This window comes from Hordeum vulgare, chromosome 4H (genome assembly GCF_904849725.1).
Source record: "Hordeum vulgare subsp. vulgare chromosome 4H, MorexV3_pseudomolecules_assembly, whole genome shotgun sequence".
Taxonomy (NCBI): domain Eukaryota; kingdom Viridiplantae; phylum Streptophyta; class Magnoliopsida; order Poales; family Poaceae; genus Hordeum; species Hordeum vulgare.
The window spans coordinates 523,788,592-523,813,795 of NC_058521.1; the positions used below are offsets into that span (position 1 = coordinate 523,788,592).

The 25,204-nt window shown below is 45.7% G+C and overlaps 3 protein-coding genes across 3 annotated transcripts; all 3 read right to left on the reverse strand.

Annotated features, from left to right (window-relative positions):
* Positions 1-1,029: 1,029 nt before the first annotated feature.
* Positions 1,030-10,086, reverse strand: LOC123449259 (wall-associated receptor kinase-like 14). Its single transcript, XM_045126405.1, has 3 exons — positions 8,676-10,086; positions 4,747-4,827; positions 1,030-2,593 (listed from the first exon to the last, which is right to left on the reverse strand). Exons 1-3 carry the CDS (start codon positions 9,460-9,462, stop codon positions 1,296-1,298), a joined length of 2,166 nt encoding a protein of 721 aa, XP_044982340.1. The 5' UTR covers positions 9,463-10,086; the 3' UTR covers positions 1,030-1,295.
* Positions 10,087-11,253: 1,167 nt separating this feature from the next.
* Positions 11,254-17,021, reverse strand: LOC123449260 (conserved oligomeric Golgi complex subunit 6). The gene is made up of 11 exons (XM_045126406.1): positions 16,642-17,021; positions 16,483-16,535; positions 16,030-16,177; positions 15,793-15,900; positions 15,080-15,147; positions 14,533-14,656; positions 14,279-14,425; positions 13,854-14,114; positions 13,490-13,774; positions 12,633-12,776; positions 11,254-11,911 (listed from the first exon to the last, which is right to left on the reverse strand). Exons 1-11 carry the CDS (start codon positions 16,855-16,857, stop codon positions 11,396-11,398), a joined length of 2,070 nt encoding a protein of 689 aa, XP_044982341.1. The 5' UTR covers positions 16,858-17,021; the 3' UTR covers positions 11,254-11,395.
* An 843-nt stretch (positions 17,022-17,864) lies between these two features.
* Positions 17,865-24,531, reverse strand: LOC123449261 (nuclear pore complex protein NUP133). Its single transcript, XM_045126407.1, has 8 exons — positions 24,243-24,531; positions 23,910-24,034; positions 22,033-23,811; positions 20,944-21,659; positions 19,919-20,077; positions 19,459-19,777; positions 18,948-19,015; positions 17,865-18,647 (listed from the first exon to the last, which is right to left on the reverse strand). Exons 1-8 carry the CDS (start codon positions 24,416-24,418, stop codon positions 18,102-18,104), a joined length of 3,888 nt encoding a protein of 1,295 aa, XP_044982342.1. The 5' UTR covers positions 24,419-24,531; the 3' UTR covers positions 17,865-18,101.
* Positions 24,532-25,204: the final 673 nt, after the last annotated feature.

Sequence of the window (25,204 nt, forward strand, 5' to 3'; positions counted from 1 at the left end):
TAGACCATTATGATCAATTCAGCCCTAGAGCATCAAGTTCGGCATCGTGTGGTGCAAGATCCTCATGGAAATTAGTGTGGGGTGCAGCATAGATGAGCTGAAGAACAGAAGACATATGGGGACAACAGGACATTGCAGGTTGTGTGATCGTGAAAAGGAATCTTCATTTCGTGTGATGTTGGAATGCTCTAATGCAGCGAGGTTATGGGACACTATGAATAGACACTGGCCGCTACCAAATCGTACAGATATTACTTGCACAGGTGACCAATGGATCTTCCATCTCCTAGCTGAATCTCAGGAACATGTTAGTAGCAGAATTATCATGATGTTGTGGCGAACTTGGTTCCTTCGGAAACGAACTGGAGCACGGTAAAACCATCCCGCCTCTTGAGGTGTCATGCTCCTTCTTTTATCAGCTACTATAATACTTTCAATCAGATTTTCTTAAGTGTGGAAGAGATTACCAAGGGTAAAGCTCCGGTGTCGGTTGACAGTCGGAGAGTTGGAGTGCATCCAAGCCTAACCAAGATCCTGAACAGTGACCAAGACTTCCCGTGGGCTCTTTAGCCCTATCGGTGGATGGCTCCTTTAACATTTCAGATGGTTCGGAGGGCTCCGGTATGATTCTCCGTGATGATAACGGGGGTGTGATCTTCGCTGCATATTGTAAAATTTTCCAGTGCAATGAAGCTCTGGAGGTTGAGGTTGAACTACAAGCAATGGAGGAAGTGGGCTCTTTAGCCCTATCGGTGGATGGCTCCTTTAACATTTCAGATGGTTCGGAGGGCTCCGGTATGATTCTCCGTGATGATAACGGGGGTGTGATCTTCGCTGCATATTGTAAAATTTTCCAGTTCAATGAAGCTCTGGAGGTTGAGGTTGAACTACAAGCAATGGAGGAAGGGCTCAAGCTGGCAACTGAGCATTCATCCTCTACAATTAGTCAATCTAATTGTTCACTCGCACTGAGAGTGCTGTCTGGTGATTCTTTTGATAGGTCTGCGTACGGCCATTTGGTTAGAGATATTAAAAGTTACTTGAATGATAGGGTTGTTATTCCAGTTAAGATTTCCCGTGAACAAAAGAGTTACAGATTTTGTGACGAACTATGATAGGAGGGGATAGCACAGCAGGTTGGCTGGGACATCCCCTTTAGTCGCCCAAGATTGTAGGTGTGTTATTTTGAAATAAAACCCTGTGATTCTTCGCAAAAAATAAGAAAAATTACAGCTAAACTAACAAGGATGGCATGGATGTCAGGAGGAGCATGTCATGCCATGTTTCAGTTGAGTTCAGTGAAGCGAGCTACAGTTCCCGAGCAGGCTATTGGAGGAAGGGGAGCTCCTGTCGCTGAACCACCTCTCCTGGACGGACACAGGGGAGGACCCCACCGCGCCCTTCTCCGTTTCCCGCGCTGCCACCGCCATCGTCGGGGCAGACGTCGACAATGCCTCGCCCCTGCTTTTCTCCGGCCCCAACGACTTGTCCGTGCCGCGCGACGGCGCCGACGAGCAGAGCGACGACGTGGTCGACATGAACGCGGCGTCGTCCGTCGACGGCGCCCACCCGCTGACCTGTATCTGCTCCAGCTCGTCGGCGACCTCGGCCATGGACGGCCTGATCTCGCTGTGGAACGCCAGGCACCTGAACGCCAGCTCCGCCACCTTGTGGATGGACGTGAGGGTCCACGCGTCCCGGTGCAGGTCCAGGAAAGGGTCGACGATGTCGTCCACGCAGCCCCTGGCGATCTTCTCGACGGCGAGCTGCGCCAGGTTGACCTCGCTGGGGCCCCGGCTGAAGTCGACGGCCTTCATGGCCGTGATGATCTCCACCAGCACCACGCCGAAGCTGTACACGTCGCTCTTGTCGGAGAGGTGGAAGTTCTGGTGGTACTGCGGGTCCACGTAGCCCGGGGTGCCCTGCGGCGCCGTGGAGATGTGCGACGAGTCGACGGAGGTCATGCCCATCCGCGACAGCCCGAAGTCGGCCACCTTGGAGTTGTACTCGTGGTCCAGCAGGATGTTGCTGGACTTGATGTCGCGGTGGTAGATGGGCGGGTGCACATCCGAGTGCAGGTACGCGATGGCCTTGGCCGTCTCGGCGGCCATGCGGAGGCGCACCGTCCACGGCACGGCGGGCCGGCCGCGCTCCCGCTGCAGGTGCTGCGCCAGCGTGCCGTTGGGCATGAACTCGTAGACCAGGATCTGCTGGCCCTGCTCGATGCAGCAGCCCAGGAGGCGGACCAGGTGGCGGTGGCTCACCGAGGAGACCAGCTTCACCTCGTTCATGACGGAGTCCAGGCCGCCGTCGGCGTTGTCGCGGTGCTTGATCCGCTTCACGGCCACCAGGCGATTGTCGCTGAGGCGGCCCGCGTAGACCGTGCCGTAGGCGCCCGTGCCGAGCCGATGGTCCTCGGAGAAGCCGCTGGTGGCGCGCTCGATCTCGCGGTACGAGTAGAGTGGCACCGCGCAGTCCGCCTCCGACAGGAGCCGCTTCGTGCTCTGCTGCGACCGGATGGACGCCGAACGGCGCTTTAGAATGTGGCACACCACGCAGCTGATGCCCATCACCATGGCTCCAAAAATTATTCCTACAGTACGTGCAGAAATGTCAGCAAAAACCCATAAACTTGACAGAACTAAGAGCGCGGTACCGCGGCGCGTTAAAAAAAATTACAGCGTTGAAATAACGTTTTAGCGTGTTGAACTGCTGTTTTGTTTTATCAGAAACACTATAATATTGTGCATCGCGCTATCGCTCGTCTGTTGAAGAAGAGAACGACGGCACCAGGGAAGTTTCAGATCTGGCGATTGGTGAGAGTCACGCGCACGATTTGCTTGTCCAATGCACTGGAACGGACGCATCAAATACCCAGTGTGCAAATCAACTTTTTTCCAACGCACTAGCGCTGCTTATCGTGCATGGGATTATATACCAACCGTTGAAACGCAACTTTCAACGGCGTGCATGTTATATAGCCTTCTTTTTTAGCATGCGGTTTATTTAACGCATCTGTTGAAGATGCTGTAATACAAGTACAAAATAAAGGACTGCAGTTTTGCAGAAAAGTTACAGAAAAGGTGCATGGAACGCAAACTATTAGGGCGAATGTTGGAATTATTATGAAATTTCATGATAGGTTAAAACGAATCCTTAGGAATTTAACAACGTACCCCTGATCAAAATACTTCTCTTCTAAATTTTCTTTTCTTTTGAGATGTCTGTACGGATTTGTTTGGTCTACACAATTTATTTATACAATCCAGGGAGGTTTTATTCTAAATAAATCCAAAGAGGGCCTCGGGAGAATTTTGTCTTTTTAAATCACACCAAGGGAGTATTGGGCTATGTTCAAAGCCCATAAATGAACGAACGGCCCAACCTTGCTAGAGTGAAGTACGACCCATCTTCAGAAAACATATTTTAAACAGTATGGTATGCACGCATGATACCCGAAATACTCCCCCCTGTTTCTAAATTAGGGATGAAAATGGAGTGGAAACTTTCCGCTTTTCCGTAGGAAAAATGAAAACGGAAAGGAAATATGAAAGCGGAAATGGAAATTTGCAAAACGAAAATGGAAATGGAATTTTTAATGTGAAAACGGAAACGAAAACAAAAGAGTGTTTTCCGGTGGAACATATGTGGAAATGGAACTTTCTGTTTCCGTGAATATGAAATTTCCCATTTTTACTATAGGCCTACGGCTGCTTTGTAGCCCAACCATCAAATAACACACAATGACACAATGAGCATAATGTATCATTTGAGGCCCAACTTATACTACCATATATGTACTCAGCTAGACCCTATACACAATTGTCATGTAGTAATACAATACTGGGATATGTTGCTAACATAATCAAATTATTTTGTAGACATGTTAGCAATTCATTAATTCTTGTTGTTGTCTGTATTACTCTATGATTCAAGGGGTTTTAAAGTTCCGGTCGACGCCCACTTCCATTTCTGTATCTGTTTTGTATTCGCTCCGTGTCTGTTTCCGGTAGTATTTGTTTCCGTATTCATTTCATGGGTTTCTGTATTCGTTTCCACTTCTGCAAAACAATATGAAAACAAATGTGATAGCACTCAGTTTCGTCCGTTTCCGCTCCGTTTTCATCCCTATTCTAAATATAGGTTTTTTAGGAATTTTATTAGAAAACTACATACGGAGCAAAATGAGTGAAACTACACTCTAAAGTATAGCTATATACATCCGTATGTAGTATCCTAATGAAACATTTACAAAGACTTATATTTAGAAACGGAGGGGTAGTATTTACGGGCGGGAGAGACTAATAAGCCCACAGAAATGGAAAGACTGTCCTTTGCTCGGCCTACATACATGTACTCGCAACAACGGGCTGGAAATCCCTCCAAAAAAAAAAAATGGGCTGGAAACATGCACAGATATGCGAGTGGGTGCCATTTGTTTTGCCTGATAATTCTCAACAAAAAAAATATTGCTTTGCCTAATAATTCTCAACAACAACAAAATTGTTTTGCCCGATGGTAACCACTGGTACACCTTTTTTTAATATAGTTGGAACAACAACTTTTCTTTTTTTGAGAACGCAGTACAGATGCAGTCGCTCAAAAATTTCAACCGGTCAGACATTTCCGAGGATGGTATTGTGACAGTGCAGTAAAAGGGCAGCGCTAAAAAATAAATAATGCAGCTTTTGGACGAGTACATAGAGTAACTTTTGTATCTGCTTATGAGATGCATGAGCAAATTACCTGCCATTATAAGAGCAACGAGGATGATCTTGCCACAATCTCTTGATAGGTATTTTGAGGGGTTGCACTTGGACTTGGAAACTGTGTAACCATTGAACACACAAGTGTAAGATTGACGAAAAGAGGGGGAAAGGGGACTGGCAACAATATCAAGGGTTTGGCTTCACATACTAATATTTATCAATTTCAACATAATTTAAGAGCCAATTTGAAGAGCTCTTCTTTCACAAGATTACATTTGGCATGCATGAAAAAAAAATCCAAGACCAAGCGCCTACCAACGAGCTACCTAGTTAGGTACTCTCGCCGGCGAATTTCAAATATCAGACGATGTCACACTTCATGCAATTTTATCCGGCAATCAAAAGGCATCTCGACTATCAATAGAATACTTGCTAGTCAACAAAGATTAATATTTTGCAAAGAAAAAATATTGGCCAATTTCACTGTCTGTATTTCACGAGAGGATCTCCGGAAAATTTAGTGATGCATGATTTTTACAGTATGAATGCAAGATGATTCTTCTCATTGAAAAGAAAAAAAAGAATGGCCAGCGCCATGAATCAGACGGGTGATATTCCTCCACCACCATCCTGCTCTAAGTGGCAGATCTAGGAATAGAAATTATACACATACGCAACATCATTGCAACATTAACCACCACACTCCCAGAAAAATTCATTCGAGAATATTGCAGCATTTCAAATACGCCCACAGAACAAAAGTTCTATGTAAGCAACAAATCTCCATTCATTGAGACAAAAGCAATGATATGTGCTACCATACTCGCAATATGAAAAAATAAACATAGGCAACATATGTGAACAACACAAACAACAAAAATGGAAAACATTTGCAACATCAGAACAATATGTTCCTTTGTCAAGATGACCGTGTGTGTACGCAACAAACAATATATGTGATTGCAGCGGTCGAAGCAATATAGGCAACATGATAAAGTCTCGCATTCACTAACCTCTCACCATTAACAATGAAAACACCGTCACTCGTACATCCAAGATTGCCGGAGCCGCGAGAGCTAAATCACACAACCTGGTACCCACTCCCCATACTCACAGTGTCTTCCCGATGTTGGTGGTGCAAACTAAAGTTGCAGCATGGCCATCCATGAAGTGTTGGAGGCACTCAAGTGAAGGAAATTCTAGAAGGAGATGCATTGTCGGCGATAGAGGCACTCGGAGGAGATAACGACGACAGACTCGAAGAGAGGGCAAAGAGATCTATATTCTGGATTGAAAAAGAATGAGGACAACGCGATGGGGGAGAAGGAACTGGAAGAGAAGTACCTCTCGAGAGAGTACACTCAGAGAAAAGACACTAGACCAAGGTAAAGTCGATTGATGGTCAATTTGATCGATCATTTCCTAAAAAAAATTGACATGGGAAGTCGGCTGAGAAACAAGTGCAATCCACGCGCATTGACAATGCAATAAGATGCAACAAAAAGAAGCACCATCTAAACACGCAAAAGTGAAGATTCCCGCTATCACCAACAACCGTTCTGCCCTCCATGCAAAGGCCGAGGGTTATCCTTCTTTTGAACCAGCGCATCACGAGGTCCTCGTGTCACTTGTGATGCTTAAAAGCAACTCCAACCGGATGACCCATTTCGTCTGTTCGTGTACATTTGGGTCGGCGCGTTTGGGTTGTCGTGGACACAAAACATAGCCAACTTCTCGATCCAAAACGACGCATGTCCGCTTTTTATCTGTCCGTAACCCATTCCAGACACAAATTTGGACCAGATTTGCGTCCGCGCGGACCAGGGGATGGACGGGCGTGATGCCCGCGGGATGCATGCCCTTCTCCTCCCCTGGCCCGTCCATCGGTGGCACACATCCACCATTTCCACCAAAAAAATCCCAACCACCTCTCCCCGCGCGCGCCATGGACGACGACACGCCAACCCTCGACGCCGCCGCCGGCCTTGCCTCCCTCGCCTTCGTCGGGAGCCCCAGCCGGCGAAAAGGGTTGGCATCGGACAAGAAGAAGAAGGTGTTGACACCCAAGGAGCGCGCCAAACAATCATTGAGGAGGAAGAACCGCCGGAATCTGCAAGAAGCCAGGAACGAGGCCGTGGCCTCGTCCTCCCTCGCCACCGCCTTGGAGAAAGAGGCCAACATCGTGAAAAATAGTCAGCTCGTCCACGAGGCTACAAGGCAGACCCTGCTGATGCTAGGGTTAAACCTTGGGCAGCACGGGCTCGTCGCGGCCAGCACCGGCTCGTCGCCCCTTCTCCACCAACTTCCAGACTCGTCGTGCATGTCCTTCACGCCGGCGGCGCACGGCTTTCAGCGGCACCACCCGCGGACCTCTCGTTTGTCCTACTCTATGGGTTGTGGTTCACCGGAGGTGAGTGGTCGCACCTGGCACTCCAGCCCCCGCGAACATCGACCTCAAAGAGTGCATCGCGAGTTCCACGAACGCAGGAAGTTTAAACCATACCAAATGTAGATCAAGCGTGGGTGGGTATCTCTCGACAAGCGTTGGAGGGTGATACAACAAGAGTGCAACAAGTTTTGTTCCACTCTTGAGAGCATCAAGGCCCGTCCCGTGAGCGGCATCGTCATGAAAGACATGGTATGCCGACATGTTTGTTTATATTGATTGTCCCGTATCTTGACTACTTTGGTATATTGACATGCTTGCTCATTTGTAGGTCTTTCAATCTTTGGAAGCATTCAAGGTCCACTATGAGGGCAAGTCTTTCAACCTCACTCATTGTTGGATGATCATCAATAGAGAAGAAAAGTTCAAAACACGATACGCTTCCATCAAGGCGCGTGGAGGAAAGGAAGCTGTTGAAGAGCATGGTGAGGGGGAGAAGCCGCGGCCACGTGGGAAGACCGACTCCGAGAAAGAGGACAAGCGTGAGGCGACGTCCCTTGCCTTGCAAGCTACTTTGCAAGGCATGATCGTCAACAAAGACTCAAGGGAGGAGAAACGTCGGCAAGACAAGGAGGAGCAAATTAGGGATTTCATGAAGATACAAAACAAGAAGCTCGCGTTAGAGGCGGAGAAGCAAGCAAAGATGGTAGAGATCGAGACCACCAAAGCAGCCACCAAAGCAAGAAAAGTCCGGCTAGCTGGCATGATGAAGGGGGTCGAGATCATGAAGGTGGACTTGAGCACGGTCTCTTCGAGGAAGCGGTCTTGATTCGAAAAGATGCATGCCGACATGTTCAGCCTCGAAGATGACTGATCCATGCCGCAGTGTGCGGGCATGACCACGATCGAGATGACGTGATCAAACTACATTCTCATTTTGTGTGTTTCATGTGTGTTGGCCCGCTGGCAAATGCGCCCAGCTGAAAAAAAAGTATTCTTTTTGTAGGCTGGCATATATATGTCGGGCGCTGGCATATGGCCGGCGTGAACTCTTAACGTTGACATGGCCGCGGGCCAATTTAACGTCAAAAATTGTATAATGAAAAATGAATCATCTCACATACGGTCGATCCATTTACAAATGAAGACGGATGAGCCGACCTAAACGAACAAAACAAGCGTCCGTCGGGAGTTGCTTTGACACGTCGCCGGTTAACGGGTCGGGAGAAACGTGAGATTCAGCAATGTGCGTTTTAGTCAACGGTGTGAAACGTAATGGCTACCAAGAAAGCGGGCGGAGCCACCTTATCCGTGAGATATATTTTTTCAGAGAAGTCGGTGGGTAGAGCCGTTCGCGGTTTCACTGAACTTGTGGGGATATGATAAATTCTTTCCCGTCTTCAAGGCGCCAATGGTCCACAATTCTAGGTACGCAGCCGACGCCGCGGATTATTAGATGCGTGGTCAACGAGAGCGAAGGAGCAGAGTAATGGCTAGTCTGTCTAGCTCGCACAATTTGACTCGCCAAATGCAGAAGGAAAATAAAGAAAGATGTAATACCGTCCAGCCATTGTACTGACCTTCCCGGCAACCGGTGCCGTCGACGAAGCCGTCGCCATGGAGTCCCTCTGGGCAGTCGCACTGGAACCCTTCCGGCCGCGTCTTTGTCGCCGGGAACTGGGTGCAGTTGGCTCTGCGGTCGCACTGGCAACGCCCCGGCACCCACCAGTCCAGCTCCAGCGCGCCGAGCAGCAGCGACGGCCCCTGCGCTTCGGAGTAGCTCACCGCCGACACCAGCCCGGTGCAGTTGTACCTGAGAATCTCGCTTCTGTTGAGAAGATGGTGGCCGATGGTGTTGTTTGTACGAAGAGGAAGGCCGCTGGCGTTGCTGGGACGTTGAGGCAGGATGCAGCGGATGGACTCGTTGGCGGTGCAGTGGGACGAGGGCATGTCCATGTAGGGGTCCGGCGGCTCGCTGCTGCAGTTTTTGATGTGGTCGGCCTCGGAGCTGCTGCAGGAGCTGACGACGAGCGTGTTCCCCGAGGCGGGCGCGTAGCTGTCGGAGAAGAGCGCCTCGATGGACGCATTGAACGACCGAGAGCAGTCGGGATGCAGGTTGAGGATGAGCGCGCGCGGCGTGACGTTGCGCACGAGCAAGCCCAGCTCCCGCGCGCCGCCGAGCCACGCGGCGCCGACGCCGTCGATGCCGACGTCGCAGCTGAGGCGTATCGTGCAGCCGCTGGAGAAGCCGAACGGGTACGGCAGCGTCATGGCCCCGCAGCTCCGCACGCAGCTCCCGTTGCCTTCGCCGGTCGCGGCCGCCGCGTGCAGCAACACGGCGGCCAGAAGCAGCGCCGCGCCCCGCATCTCCGTAGCTGGCTAGCTATCTACCTAAGCTTATTTTGCTTCCGAGCTCCGAGCACGCCGTCCCTCTCATCATAGATTTGTTACTAGCTAGTGAAGCAAGCGAGCGACGCTCGCTCTTGCTGCTCTGTGCTGTGCTGCTGCGGCGCGGGAAAGGGAAGCAAGCGAAGCAGGCTTGCGGGAGCCGGGCGAAGGGAGGGGGGGTGATGATCGATCGACGGTGTATGTATGTGGTGGTGCGTGCGCTTGCGTCCCCGCCGCGTCGGCTGTCAATTTTGCTCCTTCATTGCAGTGGAATTCCCGCATTAAAACCCGAGACCAGCGACCAACCTACTCCTACTGCTCCCCATCCCGCACTGCACACACAAACACACTGGCACGCAGCTCATCGCTGCTACTACTACTACCCCGGCCGTCTCGTCTAGCTAGCTAGGCCCCAGCTGAGAATCCAAGTAATCACTCCGCCAGCAGTTCATCCTCTCCTCTCGTCTCGCCGTCATGGGGAGGATGCGGGGCCGTACGTCGTCGTCTGCGTCCGCCCGCAGCTCACGGGCACCCGTTCCCACTGCCACGGTCACGGCCAGCTTATTACTCTGTGCGTTCTCCGTAGATGATCCCTCCACCGTGGACCGGAGACCTCGGCCTCGGGTGGCCGCCAGCTAGAGCCCGGCCCACCCTCTCCACACGCTGCGCCCACTTGCCGTGCGCCGCATGCCAACGGACTAGAAAAATCCCGGGCCAAACGACGACCCGCGAGGTCAGGCGACGCAACTGGTCGTTTTCTTTCCCCGGAAACCGTGTAGTGGAACCACGCACGTATGCTCATGCGGTCATGCCCTTAGATTATACTGTACTGTACTACTCCTATAAGAGGTGACAAGTGACATAATCTAGTAACAAGGTTTTCAGGATTAGAAGAAACTAAGTTTTAGTACTCTAGGGGCGGCTAGATGCACCCAACGTGGTACGTAAGATGGTGGAGACACCTAACCATGCAACTATCTGCTTAATACCACGATCTAATACGTTCGTGGGGAAATAATTAATTAAGGTCAACCTACTCTGCGGCACTGATGAGCAGCTAATGGATGGGCTGTGCGGTGTTCAACCAAGCTGATGCTGCTAGTAGTATTAATTACAAGCCACGCTACTCCAAAGTTGATTTGACTGGTACATATGCTATCATATTTTCAGCTGCCGAAAATGATAAAAATTAAGGAAAACAAACAAATGTACTACACTGCCGACAAGCTTGAACAGCTTTTCAACCATACCTGGATAACCTGTCCCTGATAGTATTAGCTATTCCAAGAAGCAGCCTTGGATCCTGATTACCGGCGGCTGCTGCTTCCACTTTCCACACCCGCCAAAGTTCCGAGTTCCGCTCGTCGCCGCAGTCAACCGCCACAGCTTGCATACGCCAAATCAGCGCGAAAAAAGGACATCAGATAGGAGGGGCCACAGAAAAAAGTTGCTTCAAAACCAGCAGATAGCGTTGAAAGTAACAGAGAAGGATACAATTAACTCCGACGTTTTGCGGAGGGTTACAGCGGAAAAGGAAAACAGTGGCATTTTCTACCAATTTGCTCCTGAGAAGCCTCTGAGACGACAATTGCTTGACTCTGCCCAGTTGGCAAGCTGGATTGCGGTTTTTCGTCGTCGCTTTCAACACTACAGAGGCAAAGAATCGGAAATACTGGAATGCTGCTTCTCTTCTCTGGTAACACGACTGGCGTCATTAATCTGACAATGGTTCATGTGGTTTTACAACGACAACAAAAACTGTACGCGATGTCATACAACAGTTCGCCACTTTAATATTTCTTCAAGAAGAAACTGCAACCTCAGTCAGATTTTAGTAGGTAATATACATCACAGTGATTCAGAACATGAATCTCCTCTCGTTACATGTATCAAAAGGTATGCTGTGTGGACCTCAGATTTCGAGTATGGTTCTTATCTGCTCCGGCGAATGCTTGACCAACGATCTTGGGTCAGGATAACAGTTCTTTGGATCCATCACCGCCTTGTAGATGAGCTCGTAAGCTTCTGCTAGAGCTCTCGCCAAACCGTAGCAAGCGTCTGATCGTAACCTTGGAACCTGGAGCTGCTCGAATTCTGGCAAGGAGCCTTCTGTCCCAGTCACAAGACCATAGAATGCCTTCAAACACTCCAGAAGCATTTGTGCCGATGTCTCCACGACATCTGCCAGAGGTCTTGCATCATCCTTGCCATCAGTAGAGCTGTAGTTCTTTATGTATGGCATCTTACTTGACAATCCACATTTACTGAGAATGCTGTCAGCTTCTTTATCTACTAAGGCACGTGTGTGCGTTTCGATCATAGAGCGAAGGTTTTTAACATAGCTTGTAGCAACCTCCTGATCCATCAATGGTTCCTCAATAGCTGATAAGCAGTTGATGAGGTAAACCTTGGACGAAGATTCACCACTCTGTACATTGCATGGCATCATGTAAGGAAAAGTATTAAAATTACTTGGATGTAAGCAAATGTCTACAAGTTGATCTGCACAGCTAAAACAAGCTAAGTCTACCTAATCAAAGGCTTAAAGCAAAAAGGTTTCTGATCCGAGCATAAAAAAATAGTTGCTTTAATCTGATCAGGGCCAAAAAGGTTATGAAATAAAATTGAACAAAAAGGCAATCATGAAATCCACAACACCGGCTGTTTCTCATAAAATCAGTTATACTTTTATTCTGGGACCATAAAGCGAGTATTATGGAATGCAAATTGTAAGTGCATGCTTATCAGTATATGTAGGATCAGTTTAATAATTACTCAATCATAAGTGTTTCCCATGTCGAATAGTGCTAGCCGCAAAATGATTGGAGGTGTTTGATCTTATCCATCTCTGCCCCGCTAGTTGTCTCCTCTTTTTTCTCTACAGTTTGCACTAACAAAGGCGCCAGTTTCACTGTTGCAGCTACAGGAAACTTTTTGAAATTTCTTGACTTGTACCATCTGTATTTTACTAGCCTAATAGCTGTATGGCGTGTGGTGGTGACTGCCAACAGAAAGAAAAAAGGCTGACTATTTTACTAGTTCAGTTCATGACCAGAACATAAGTACAAAGGTAGCTCTCACAACAGTCACCGGTTCAAGGGATTCACATTACGATGCACATGGTAAACAAAAAGAATTATGCTACTAACCAGGACCGATGTAGATGATTTCTTTGATAGAATAGCATCAACTGAGATTGAATCTCTCTTACTTCCGATAGGTTCAGAACTAGTTCTACCACGCCGTGCAAGTGCACCTTTTGATTTTTGTGCCTCTGCGGATTGCTCACACATCTGAAGAGTAGGTCAGGAAGTCAGGATTAGTACTAACAGTATCACATGTAAATGAGGACTCCCTAAAAACCATAATGCAGATAACATCACATTCTGTGGTAACAAGAATAAAGGTATAACAAAACTACTTGTAAAAGAGAAGAACAGCAAATATGGAACATCTTTTGCACCGATAGCGCATGTCATCTGTAGTAACTGGCTCCACTAGAACATACTAATATATTAGTTTCTACAAATCACAAGTACTGATGCAAAATGAGTAAACGTACACACTTGTTACTTCATATTAGGTGCAATCTAGCGTTACTTTATACTATATGAAAACATACACATGGAACAGCACCAAAACCTTAGAATGAAATGAAATATTTTGGAAGTGACACTAAAACACATAATAACTTTGGAGATATTAAGCATAATATTCATAGCTTGCTTGAACTGGAGATAACTTGATGGCGAATACAGACACTGAAATACTGCTATAGTTTCAAGAATTGTCCCATGACATCACAGTAGACATAGAGGATAGGAAGATAAATCTTATTATTACAAAAATAATAATATAGAGTGCTCAGTGGATACTGGTTAGGATAACAATTCAAAATTGCACCAAGGATAAAAATTAGTCAGATCGAGCAACAAAATTTCAGCTTGCCAGACATGCTTTTTAGACATCTGTACAAACTAAAGTACATCGAATGCAGAAAGCTCACCTGAATTATAGGATCCAGTATTGCAGAAATGACTGGATCAAAGTTTAACCCTTTTCCAGAGGCAGAAACCATCATGCTATTGTAGGTACTTATGAGCTCAAGCAACAGAGAAACTCCCTCCCGCACTGCTGGTGGGGGAGAGAGGTCAACCGCAACAAGTGGAGGATATCGCAATAACTTTTCTCCACGGCTCTTCAGGATGTTGAAGAATGTCCGCTGTGTTGCATCTCTAAGTGACCATATTGTATTGCACAATGCCGTGTCTACACCCAGCAGTTCTGATATCTAGAATAGAGAAGGACCATGTGTGAACTGAATAAATCTTAGCTTTGTTAAATAGCCAGAACTAGAATTTCAGACTCACCGTGTAACCATAAAACTCCAGGGTATTACTAAGTTTGTAAGAAACTATCAGACTTGGTTGTGACTGCAGAACTTGCTCAACTCGAACTTTAAACGGTCGGCATGCCCCTTCAAATATTCTATTGAGAACGAAAGTGAAATCAGATTCTCCTTTGGATGAATCACCTTCTCTTACAGAATGACGATGATTAGCTGGACCACTGTCACTTATTGCATCCGGATCAAGCAGCGCAGCTATAAGCTCTCTTTCAGATGCAAGTGCCTTCAAACATTAAAGCCAGAAGTTTAGAAAGGCTAAAGGAATATCTTTCAGTTGCAGATGAATGATGCATATGTATGCATGTTATTTGGAAGGGATTTTATTTAACAAACAGTAATTAGCTCATTGCATACTGACTATTAACAAGGACAGACCAAGGAAATCACCTGATGTAGCCATCCCAGCATATCGCCTACATAACGAAGAGGATCATGAGCATGCACTTCTATTGGTCTTGGGAGCCCTCCGGGTCCACCTCTAGTAAGAGCACTTATAAACCGCCTGAATAAGGCATGATGCCTCATATTGGCAACCTATGGACGTGGATAACTAAACTATCAGACACTATTCGAATTAACTGCAACTTTACTATGTAGAAGGTAAACCCAGGTATCATAACTATTTACAAGGTATGACATACCTCTTCTGCGCAGTACTTGAACAGAACAGGCCTTTCCTTCAGGCACCGAACAGCCTTCTTCAAAAGTTCACTTACTTCAGGATTATCAGTATCACCTAGCTTTTTACATTCAACTTGAACCCACCTGACGACAGGGAAATTTGAATTACAACACTTGAACATCAAATGTCAATTGATCATGTTATATAGAACACAGCACAATAGCAAATTTGAGCACGGTATTCGGCAACAGTTTATTCAGCAGTACTTATCATGAGAACTTATTTTTCAGTAGTGCCTAGTGAATCAAGTCAAGTATAGATGAACGTTGAACAGTAGCTTTGGAACAGTAGGTATAGTCAAATTAGAGCATAAAACAAGAACTAAAAAGTTAAAAAAAGAACAGCCAAAAGAAATGTTAGGGTACCATATTGTCAGTAGCAGTAAAAGCAATCAAAAGTGGGTGAGCGGAAATATATCTCCAATTATTGAGGAAAAAAACAAAGACATCCAATGTAAGGAAAAGGAACAGCAAAAGATTAGATGACTATAGAACGATGGCCAGTACCTGCATAATCTTTCATAAGCTCCTTCTTGGTACACGGACATCATATCCATAAGTTCCAAACCAGCACGCTGAATAAATGAAAAATAGAGCATTAACACAAATATTCTGTGGAATCAGCTATTAGAAGTAGGTTCCCAATGTCAAAGCGTCTAGTTCTTGGTAGGGTGTAGGGTCATATCCTTATGGGCTCATTCAGTTTGCAGTTTTTTTCAGGATTCCAATAGGATTTTTTTCCTATATATGGTATTCGTTTCATAGGAATGGAGGAACTAAGATTTCTTAGGATTGTGTTCATATTGGCCTAATTCCTGAGGATTCTTAGCATTATGTGAGACCTCATGGAAAATTCCTAAAGATTGGAGTACACTGGGCATCCTAATCCTTTACTTTTCCTATCCCTGTCATCTGGAAATGTCGTAAACCAAATGATCCCTATATTATTTGAGCAGACCATGTACATGCCACTAAATGGATTAATAGAATTCCATACTTCCGAAAATACAAAGCTATAAAAATCAAACTAAGATATCCCATTAACTGCTTGCCTTGTAGGAATGTAGTCCTTTTTTTCTTCCCTAGGAAGAGCCTATTTATGACAGAAATGAAAAAACATTCTTCTAATTGGGTTGAAAGACTGGCATGAGAAAATGTTAATGTTGTTGTGATCTAGAAAATTAAGACAAAAAAAAATCTCAAGGACAAAGTGAAAGTACCTGGTGGTGTGTTCGCAGCAGAACCTTGCAGTTCGAATGGATTTCTTGGACATGCAATAGTGCCTTAAAGAATTTCTCATCTATATCTTCTTCCCGGAGTGCATGTATCTATCAAACATAAGGTTATGTGAATAAACATACTCCAGATTGTCGTGCCACTAAATGGGTAAGACATCACACCGCAGCAACCAAAGAATCATTGGAACAACTGATTTCATATAAAGTAGGGAGGAGTACCTCTTCATTTGAAAGTTGGTAATCCCGTAGGAAACATGATACTATTTCTTGGCGCTGAGTGATGACCTCAAGTTCTTGTTGCAACCTCTCCGTTGTACTGATGATATCCCCTGTACTTGCACTACAGCTGCTCAATGCTTCCTCAATCCTAACACAATGGCAGCGAATAGCATTCAAGTTAAACTGGTTGCTCGTGGTAGAAAACTTTTGCATCTATAGCTTAACATTATCTATATTTACTCCAATGTCTTAGTTAGGACCAACAATAAAATACGAACTGTAGGTTATAGCTAAACTTCACAGAGACTGAGAGAAAACATGTGTTCCTACAATGTGACAATTCCCCTAAATTGACAGGTTTCAGCTCAACCTAGTGCGAAAAGTATCAGAAAATAAGCTAAAGTTATACCAAACGACCAGAAGAACAAATGCAGGAATGGACAGCGCACTCACTTCTTCCAGGAATCGTCCAGCGCGTGCACTTCCCCCTCGACGCGATCCAACGCCTGCACGCGAACAAAAGAAATAAACCAAGCAATCACATACCAAACGACCAACGGACCTTGTGGGGGAGGAGAGGTGGGCAGCAGCAAATGCGGCAACGGCGCGCACCTTCTGGGCGGGGAGGGAGGCGTCGAGGAAGTGGCGGTTGATGGCGAGCGCGCGCTGCTCGACGGAGGACTTGAGGTTGCGCCGCGCCTGCGGGGTGTTGTGCTCGTAGAAGGTGGAGAGCGCGCCCAGCGAGGCCAGCAGATCTGGGCTGTCGGTCCGCGTCTCGAGCACCTTTTTCAGCTTCCGGGACACCCCCGGAGCCAGAGCCGCCGCCATCCTGCCCCGCTTGGCCGCCGCCCCGCCGCTGCACGCAACGCCGACGAGCTCGCGACCTCAATTCGGACGTGATCTTCCCCTCCTCCGGTCCCCTTCGGCTGACGAGTTTGGTGATGACTGTCTGGGATCTGGGGGAGGTGAGGCTTCCGCCGTGCCGCCGTGAGTCAGTGTTGGGTTCAAAGGCAGGCTCACTTAAAGCCCACAAGAAGCCCGGCAAGTAAGTGGGCTTGCACCACCCACAGATGTGCCACAATTCTCGGTTCCCACATTTTCCTACCACTGTCCGTCTATATTTTACCTAAATACTCCCTCCGTTTTTAAATATAAGATCTTGTAGAGATTGTACTATGAACTACATATGGATGTATATAGACATATTTAAAGTGTAGATTCATTAATTTTGCTTCGTATGTAGTCTATAGTGAAATCTCTACAAGATCTTATATTTAGGAACGAAGCATATGGCACGATGCAACATGATCCACATGTTTTTATAACTATTTATCTTACCATATCAAATATATGACATCAGTAAAATTATTTTGGTTTTATAGACTTAAAAAAATATCTTTTAAATAAAAAAATCAATTACAAATCTGTTTTCATCATTAAATCCGTCTCGACAAGATCTTCAAAACTAGATCCTATATTAATATATTTCGATGATCTTTTTTTGGGCCAAAAGTTGTCATAATGTTTACACTAAAATTGCCATGATGTTTCGAAGATCTCATCGCGGCAAATTTAACGATGAAAACGGTTTTTCAATTAGATTTTTTATTTAAGAGATAAAATATTTTAAAAACTAAAAAACGAAATATTCTTACTAAATTCGTCAATTTCATCACTTACGCATGCATGCAATGACATGGTCCAATCTGTGTTGCTCCCATCATGTGCGTGGTGATTATCGAAATCCATTTTTTAAGCAACAAAACGCCAACTAGTTGCAGTATCAGAATTTCTCGAAAAAAAAGTTGTAGTATCAGAAAAAATATTGACGCATATTTCAATTTTCAAAACACAGCTCGAGCTAAAAGAAAAAAGGCAAGAGCTGACAACGTTGCAGTCTCTACAAAGGTTTACAGCCGACAATGGACATCAGTACATCATAGAGTAAAAATTACTATTGCATGGCCATCACAAGAGTAAAAACTACTATTCCAGTCAACCAAATAACTCCGATTGCATGGCCATCACGATGATTCAGCCAGCCTACATAAACGCCTCCCTCTCCGACATGATCACGAGTCCATGTCCACAGGCTCATCTGCCGGGGCAGCATAGGATAGCTCCTTGCCCATCACCACCGCCGTCATCATCAGCTTACCGGCGTCCGGAAAAGTGTCGTGCTGCATCAGCACCTCCTCCACCGAGAAGCACTTAGCCTCCAGGCCTCTCGCGTGCACGTCCTCTTTCCTCACGGGCAGCACCTCCTCGAACGTGCCGTCGAACACCACCGCGTCCGGGCTGTAGCACAGCCTCGAAGCATTGAAGAGGACCATTCCTTGGAGAGATTCTTGGATGACTTCGTCGCTCCAGCCCTCTGAAACTGATGCCTGTGAGAGCTCGACCCAGTCATCCTGGTCGGCCGCGTTCGTCCAGCATGCCTCTAGGAGGCCCTTGTTGGAGCTTCGGAACGAGGAGCCTGTCCAGGCGAATACTTCGAAGGCTTTGAGAGAGAGCTCGCGGCCTCTCTTCATGCACATCTCGATCAGTTCTGATGGCCTAAGAAGCTTGCTTGTATGTTTGCCCTGTGCATATTCTGGATCATGCTGAACAATCTCTTCCTGTAAAGAAAAGGTAAAAATTATTTCGTCAGCTATGCATTCTGACTTTCCTTAGAAATGATAAGCCATCCACCTAGATGTCATCAAGCAAGTTATCGTAAATATGGAATGCTTCAAGACATGAGGGGCAGAGAGGTAGATCCATCTCTGGGTAGATTTTGGGTTACTAGCCCTACCAACAACGGAATTGCATGTAAAGGCGAGACAATGCAAGAACAGGGCTGGTTAACACTAACGTAGGCAGATGATTAATTAAAATACAGAAGTACAGCATCATCTTTTCTGTTCAAGACAATTCACCTGAAGTTTCAGAATCCGGATATCAGCATCTATCTGTGCAACCTTCACTTCATAATCAACATCCTTACCTACATGTTAAGAACTGCAACATGTCAGGGGTCCATTTACCACAAAAAACAAAACATATCATCAATGAAACAAGAATTAATACAAAAGAATGATGCAAAATTATGTTCCTTAACAAAAATACTCTCCTAGAAAATAAGGCATTTCCTGTGCTGCAGAAAGTCCAGCAGAATCATGAATTAATCTTTTACCATACATAATAAAATGTTAAGTGGAACGCCACATAAGACTACGCAACAGCTACAAGTCCTAAGTATGTGAAAATTTCGTGATGGAGAGAATCATAGAATTCGTCGCATTTATTTAGCACTTGATAAACTACTGTTGTCCATCTTAAAAACGATACTGGAAGCCAGTTTTACATAAACCTGTATAATATGTGGTTACATCAAACATGACATGGCTGGAGGTATAGAAGGAAAGTATAACAGAAGAAATAGTTAACCTGCGGTTGCAGCAATTTTAGAGAGATAGAGGAGACGTCTTCTTTCAACAAAGGACATCGACTTTCTGGTGCTTGTTAGGTCAACATCTTCTCCCGGACTTGAAAGCAGAGCACAGGTATGAAGAGTCTCTGAAGCAGTTGAGAACTGATTTAAACATATCTCGTGAAGCCACAAAAGATCGCTGCGGTCTTTCAGAAAATTAGCTAGCTCTTCCTGAAATTCTTCTCCCAGCCTTAACAACTTTGCGTAATGCCGGCTGTTGATTAGTTGTTTAAAAACGTAGAAACTGAATCCCCCATGAGGTCCTACACTATCATGCTGCAACACAAGATCAACATAAGAACCGTGTTGCATAACACTTTTTTGGTTGAAAGTGAATAATTATATGCTAGGTCACTGAAAAAATATACAACAAGGCATATTCCAAGAAAAATTGGGGATATGATCATGGGATTTTACCATAAGATTGCGGAGGAGAACCGTATCACTGATATCATAGCAAATCTGCCACAAAGTTTGGTACCCTTCATGCCGTTTAGCTGTTGCCAAAATAGGAGAAGTGACCTCTCTAAATATAGATTCTTTCAGATTAGGATTGTCATTGCCTTCTCTTGACTCCTGGTAGATATGGGCATGTATTAGGTAATACCATATTAAAATCAAGTAAAACCATAGAGCCAACATTGACAATGTTTATAAAATGATACTCCCTCCGTGCAGAATTACTTGTCGCTCAAATGGATGTATCTAGAGGTATTTCAGTGCTAGATACATCCATTTGAGCGACATGTAATTCCAGATGGAGGGAGTACATGTTAAGTATGAACGCATTATGTCAAGAAACTGTCAACAGCAGATGGGCAATCCAGAAAAATGTTGAGTTAATTTAATTTAATTGTGCAAATAGAGCTTTGCCATGGTTCTTTTTTATTTGGAATGTCATTCTAGCTGAAACTGCCCTTTGTTACTTGATGTCAAGCTATCAGCCACTATGTTGAAGTATACAAACTTACATTAATGTCAGATGACCAAAACATACACGTGCTATGATCAGAGAATACTATTCAATGCATGTATAGTCCATATTCACTTCAATGAAAATGCCACTAGGGAAAATCAACGGAAGAGACAACCAAGCAGCAAACTACTAAAATTCATCTGAATGTCAATGTCGCAGATTCCGTACTGAAAGGGTGAGTTGCTACATAAATAACAAAGTGCTCTAGAACTACTATTGCATACATACAAGTATAACACAAGTTTGAACCTCAGCAGTCTGCAAATTGGTATGAGACAGCTTATAATCATATAAAATAAGCTATGGACCTAACCACACCATTTTCTGAGGGAATAAAGGTTAACTGAATTCTAAGATAGAACAATAAGATAAAGAGTACAAGGAAATAAAGAGACATCATGAACTTGCAAATTATAAAAGCGCAAGAAGAACATTAAGAAAATAGTGGCGTAGAATTAGACCAAACCTGATATTTTGCTTCTATAATTTGCTTTGCAAGGTCATAAAGGGATCCAAGAAGTTCATCTCTCCGTTCACAGTATTCTTGGGCTAGCACACCATGGTCCTCCCCACGTTCAAATTTGGCAGTTAATAGACCAATATATCCCTCCAGTAGCATATCTGTGAGTCCTTCCAGCTGAGACCATAGATTAGATTTCATTGGCATGCCTGCAGATCCTGATTCTCTCAAAAGCTCCATCACAGATGATGCCAGACTCCAAATTCCAGACCGCACTACAGGCTGACTGTTCCATGTTGTCAGTCCTTCAGGAGAAGGATACCAGTCCTTGTACTCTGCTCTGTAGTGCAATGCTGCCTGAACTAAGGTCACACAAGCATTTGATAACTCAAGTGCACGTTGCATCTGAACAGATGGGTGTTCTTCTCCGGTTATAATATACCGAAGTTGATGCGACAAACAATAAAATAGATCCTCTATATCAGAAACTCTACTGTAGAAAACTTCAGCATTGTCACGGTCCATTAATAGAACAGTGTTCCGTCGAGCTTTCTCACCGACCAGCTGAATGAGATTCCACAGTGCACCAGCAGTTGGGGTTTTAGACTGAGGTGATAAACGTGTGCTTGAACTCTGCTGGCTAAGCGCATTTTGTAATTCTCTCAGATGGATCATTCCAGAGAGTTTTTCTCCATGTTCCATGACACTTAGCATTGCAGCTCCTATGGAATAAAAGCATAATGAAAATTACTCGGTCAGAAAATGAACTCATAGCACAGTATCAGTTACCCATATGTCTACAAATCGATATTGTGGTCTCTAGGTCCTATCACATTGTTACAATTACAAATTTAATGATTTCAAGAGAAGGGGGAGGGGTGTTCAAAGACAAATGCCTAATGATGAACAGATACTATAGCGTACACAAGATACCATAATAGAAAGATCGCATCAGTTTTGAAACAATGTGTAATATAGATAGCAGGCAGGCAAGAACAATTAGTAACATAACCAATGGGCCTGTTCGATTATTTGTAACAGGGATAATACAGGTCCAAAATAAAAAAGATAATAATGGCAAGAGAAGATCCATACTTTGTTTTGAAGAGAGTTCTTCATGGCACTTGGACAAGACAAGAAATTGAAGGAATTTCTCGTGTTTTTGACGTTTCTCAGCAAGGGATGAAACAATTGTTGAAGCAAGAAATTCAGCTTCTCTAGTTGTTGTCCAGTGCTTAGATAATGTGTTTACGATAGATTTGCTTACTCGAACAAACACATTCATCTCACCCTCTTTCTCAAATGCCCCTGCTACTCTAAGCTTTTGAAGTGCCTCATGAACAGCACCAGACAAAATAAAATCATGAAACAGCCGATTAAGTAACATCTCAGCCTCTTCATCAACCACAGCCTGCTGAGCTACGCCAGTTAATGTTGGTCTTTGCCTGTCTCCAGCACTCCAAGCCTCAGAGCTAACTCTTCTGGGAACAATACTGGCACTGAATGCCTGACTTCTCCTTTTCTCTTCAGCGACCGCTTCATTACAGCTACCTTTTCGTGATAAGCTGCGTTCTGGAGGCTCAACCCCACCAACTAATACAGCCTTTTCAGGTATTGCCCAGATGCCTGCCTTTTCTGTCAGAACAACCCAAGCTCCTTCATCTCTGTCCTCAGAAGATGGGATAATGGAAGCATCAAAAACCTTTCCAGCATCCCAAGGCAGATCAAATTGATACAGTCGGGTAGAGCCCCTCCAATAGATGGCCACCGTTGCTTTTCCATCACCTGATAAGATGATCACTGAGCCAGAAGGCTTGCCGCCAGTTTTTAGCCTCATAGAGAACAAAACTTCTTCATCTTCCACTCGAGCTTTCGGGATTATTACCTGAGCAGGAGCTTTTTTCTCCAAAAACCTTTCACATTTAACCACGTTGTTTTCGGATGGAAATTTTTGGTTTGATTTGTACAGCATTGTCAGAAGTGAATACTGAGTGTAGTTTGACCCACTCACCCGATCTTTGCAGAAGGTAGCAACAAGAATATTAAATTCCTTCCCACGCTCATCTATCTGCATGTCCAAAAGCCAAATGTTCTTTTGACCAGCTATGTCCTTTTTTATGCCCAACTCACCATCACTACCAACAATTTCCTGAGACCCTAATATTTTTACATTGATGCCATGCAAGAGTGAGATGCCCCAACATTGTATCCCATGGCTGGTCAACAAAAAGAACTTCCATTCAGCAGCCTCGGATGATTCATTACTTGGTAGCCAAACCAAGGATCTTCCACCATTATTTTTCTGAGAATGATCAGTACCATTATCTTCTAATGTATCATGATGGACTTTTCTTCGGTGAATACCCAGTGGTGAACACTGAAACAACCATAAAGCACCTGTTGGCTCAGAAGCAACCGCAATACATTCATGAGCGGCTCCTGGAACGGAAGCTGCAATTAGCGAGTTAAACCTGTAACATCCAGATATGGCATCACTTGCAGACGTGCCAGTCTGGCCAAATAAACTAAGAACTGGACCCTTGCTACTACTTTCATCATAGATATCAGGCCAATACGCAATAGCTTGTGTTCTTCCGTTGCACAGGATGACACCAGTCGAACTTCTTCGGTGCAACATATCTCCACTGTTCCTTGTTGATGGACCACTACTATGCCATCTCATGATGCAAACCGTCCACTGGTTACCAGAGAGGGGTTTTCCGTCTTTGTCTCCCACAAGCGAAGACGGGATCTCAAGTGCAAGACAATCTTTTGCAACAGCAGCCAAGTAGCTCCAGACAAAAAGCTCATTTCCACATATCATCCATGCAAGGGATGTTTCTTTGTCAATGCCGCCTACAAGCATACTCTTGCCTACAAGAGATACATAAACGGCATCTACAGTTCAGTATGGTAGAAGCAAACTAGTAGCGAAAGAAAAATTGTGCAGGGACCCAATAGAAACCAGTTACCTGCAAAATTCTTCTGCAGAAGGTTGGCTTGTGCATTCCTCACAACTTGGGGAAACTCTGCTACGTGCACTGGTTGGATCTGGCCAGAATCGCCAGCCCTGTCTGTCTGCTTTGATGTCGAAATCCTGAAAAATTTCAGAGAAAAACATAATTTAGAAACATCAGAGATCAGCGAACTGTGTCAAACTGTAGCCCGCTAGCCTAATACAGTGACGATGGCAAAGGGGTTCCTGGCTTCCTGCGCATCGCTTCCGGTGCTTCAACTGGATACAAGCATACGGTGAAATGCGGCGATTCTGGTGAAATCGAAGACAGGTGAGCCGGAATGGTCACCTGGCAAGGAGGGAGGAGGAGGTCCATGGGGCCGGGGTGCCAGTGGCGGGGCGGTCGGAGAGGGCGAATCCACCGGGCGAAGGGGAGTGGACGGGAGCAGGAGGAGGGGGTGAAGGGGTCGCCTCCTCCTTCTCCCTGCGGTGGAGGTGGGGCTTCCTGATCGCCGGCGAGAACATCTTTGGCGGCGGACGAGCTGTGCTGCAGCCACCTCAAGCTCTCCGACTAGCCGGCCTTTTTTCGGCGCTCCCTCCGGTGGGCTAGGGTTTTACTAGTGTTTTGAGTTTCTTCCTTTTCCTCTCTTCTTTGCGTTTTGCCCCTCCTTAGAGACAGAAATACGGATACGTAACTTGGAGCTCAGGATCTCTTTGTAATACACGATTTTAGAAACAGGGAAATGAAAAAAGTTAGGGGAACGCTACGCGTCCGTCGGATGATTTTAAAAATTATCCGTCACCTAGCTAGCTGTCGGATTCCGATCTAACGTCCCGCATCGCCGTCGCATGGTCAGTAGTTATTTCCTGAAATGACGCTCGAGTTGCGGAAACTTTCGCTTTGTTGCAAGAAATAAACTTTGGATTCGTTAATTCCTGAAACAACGTCGAGTTTCAGAAACAATTTGCTTGTTGTAGATTTTATTTTCTTCGTCTTTCTGTAACATAGGTATTTTTACAAAGAATTTTTTGCAACAACGGTCGAGTTTCAGGAATTTTTGCAACGAAAGTCACGTTGCAGCCGGGATCCATGCTCAACGGAGAGTCGGGCGCGCGAGCAGGGACGCATCTCCAGCGAGGCAAAGAAGCTCCCCGTCGGCGGGGGGTCGCCGGCGTCCGCGCCGCACACCTCCCCGTTCGCCGCGCGAGGTGGGGATCCGGCGATCCGGCGAGGGGCTGGATCTCGTCGGCGAGGTGGGGATCCGGCGAGCTGGCGAGGACTGACGGCGGCGGCGGTTCGGCGGACTCCGG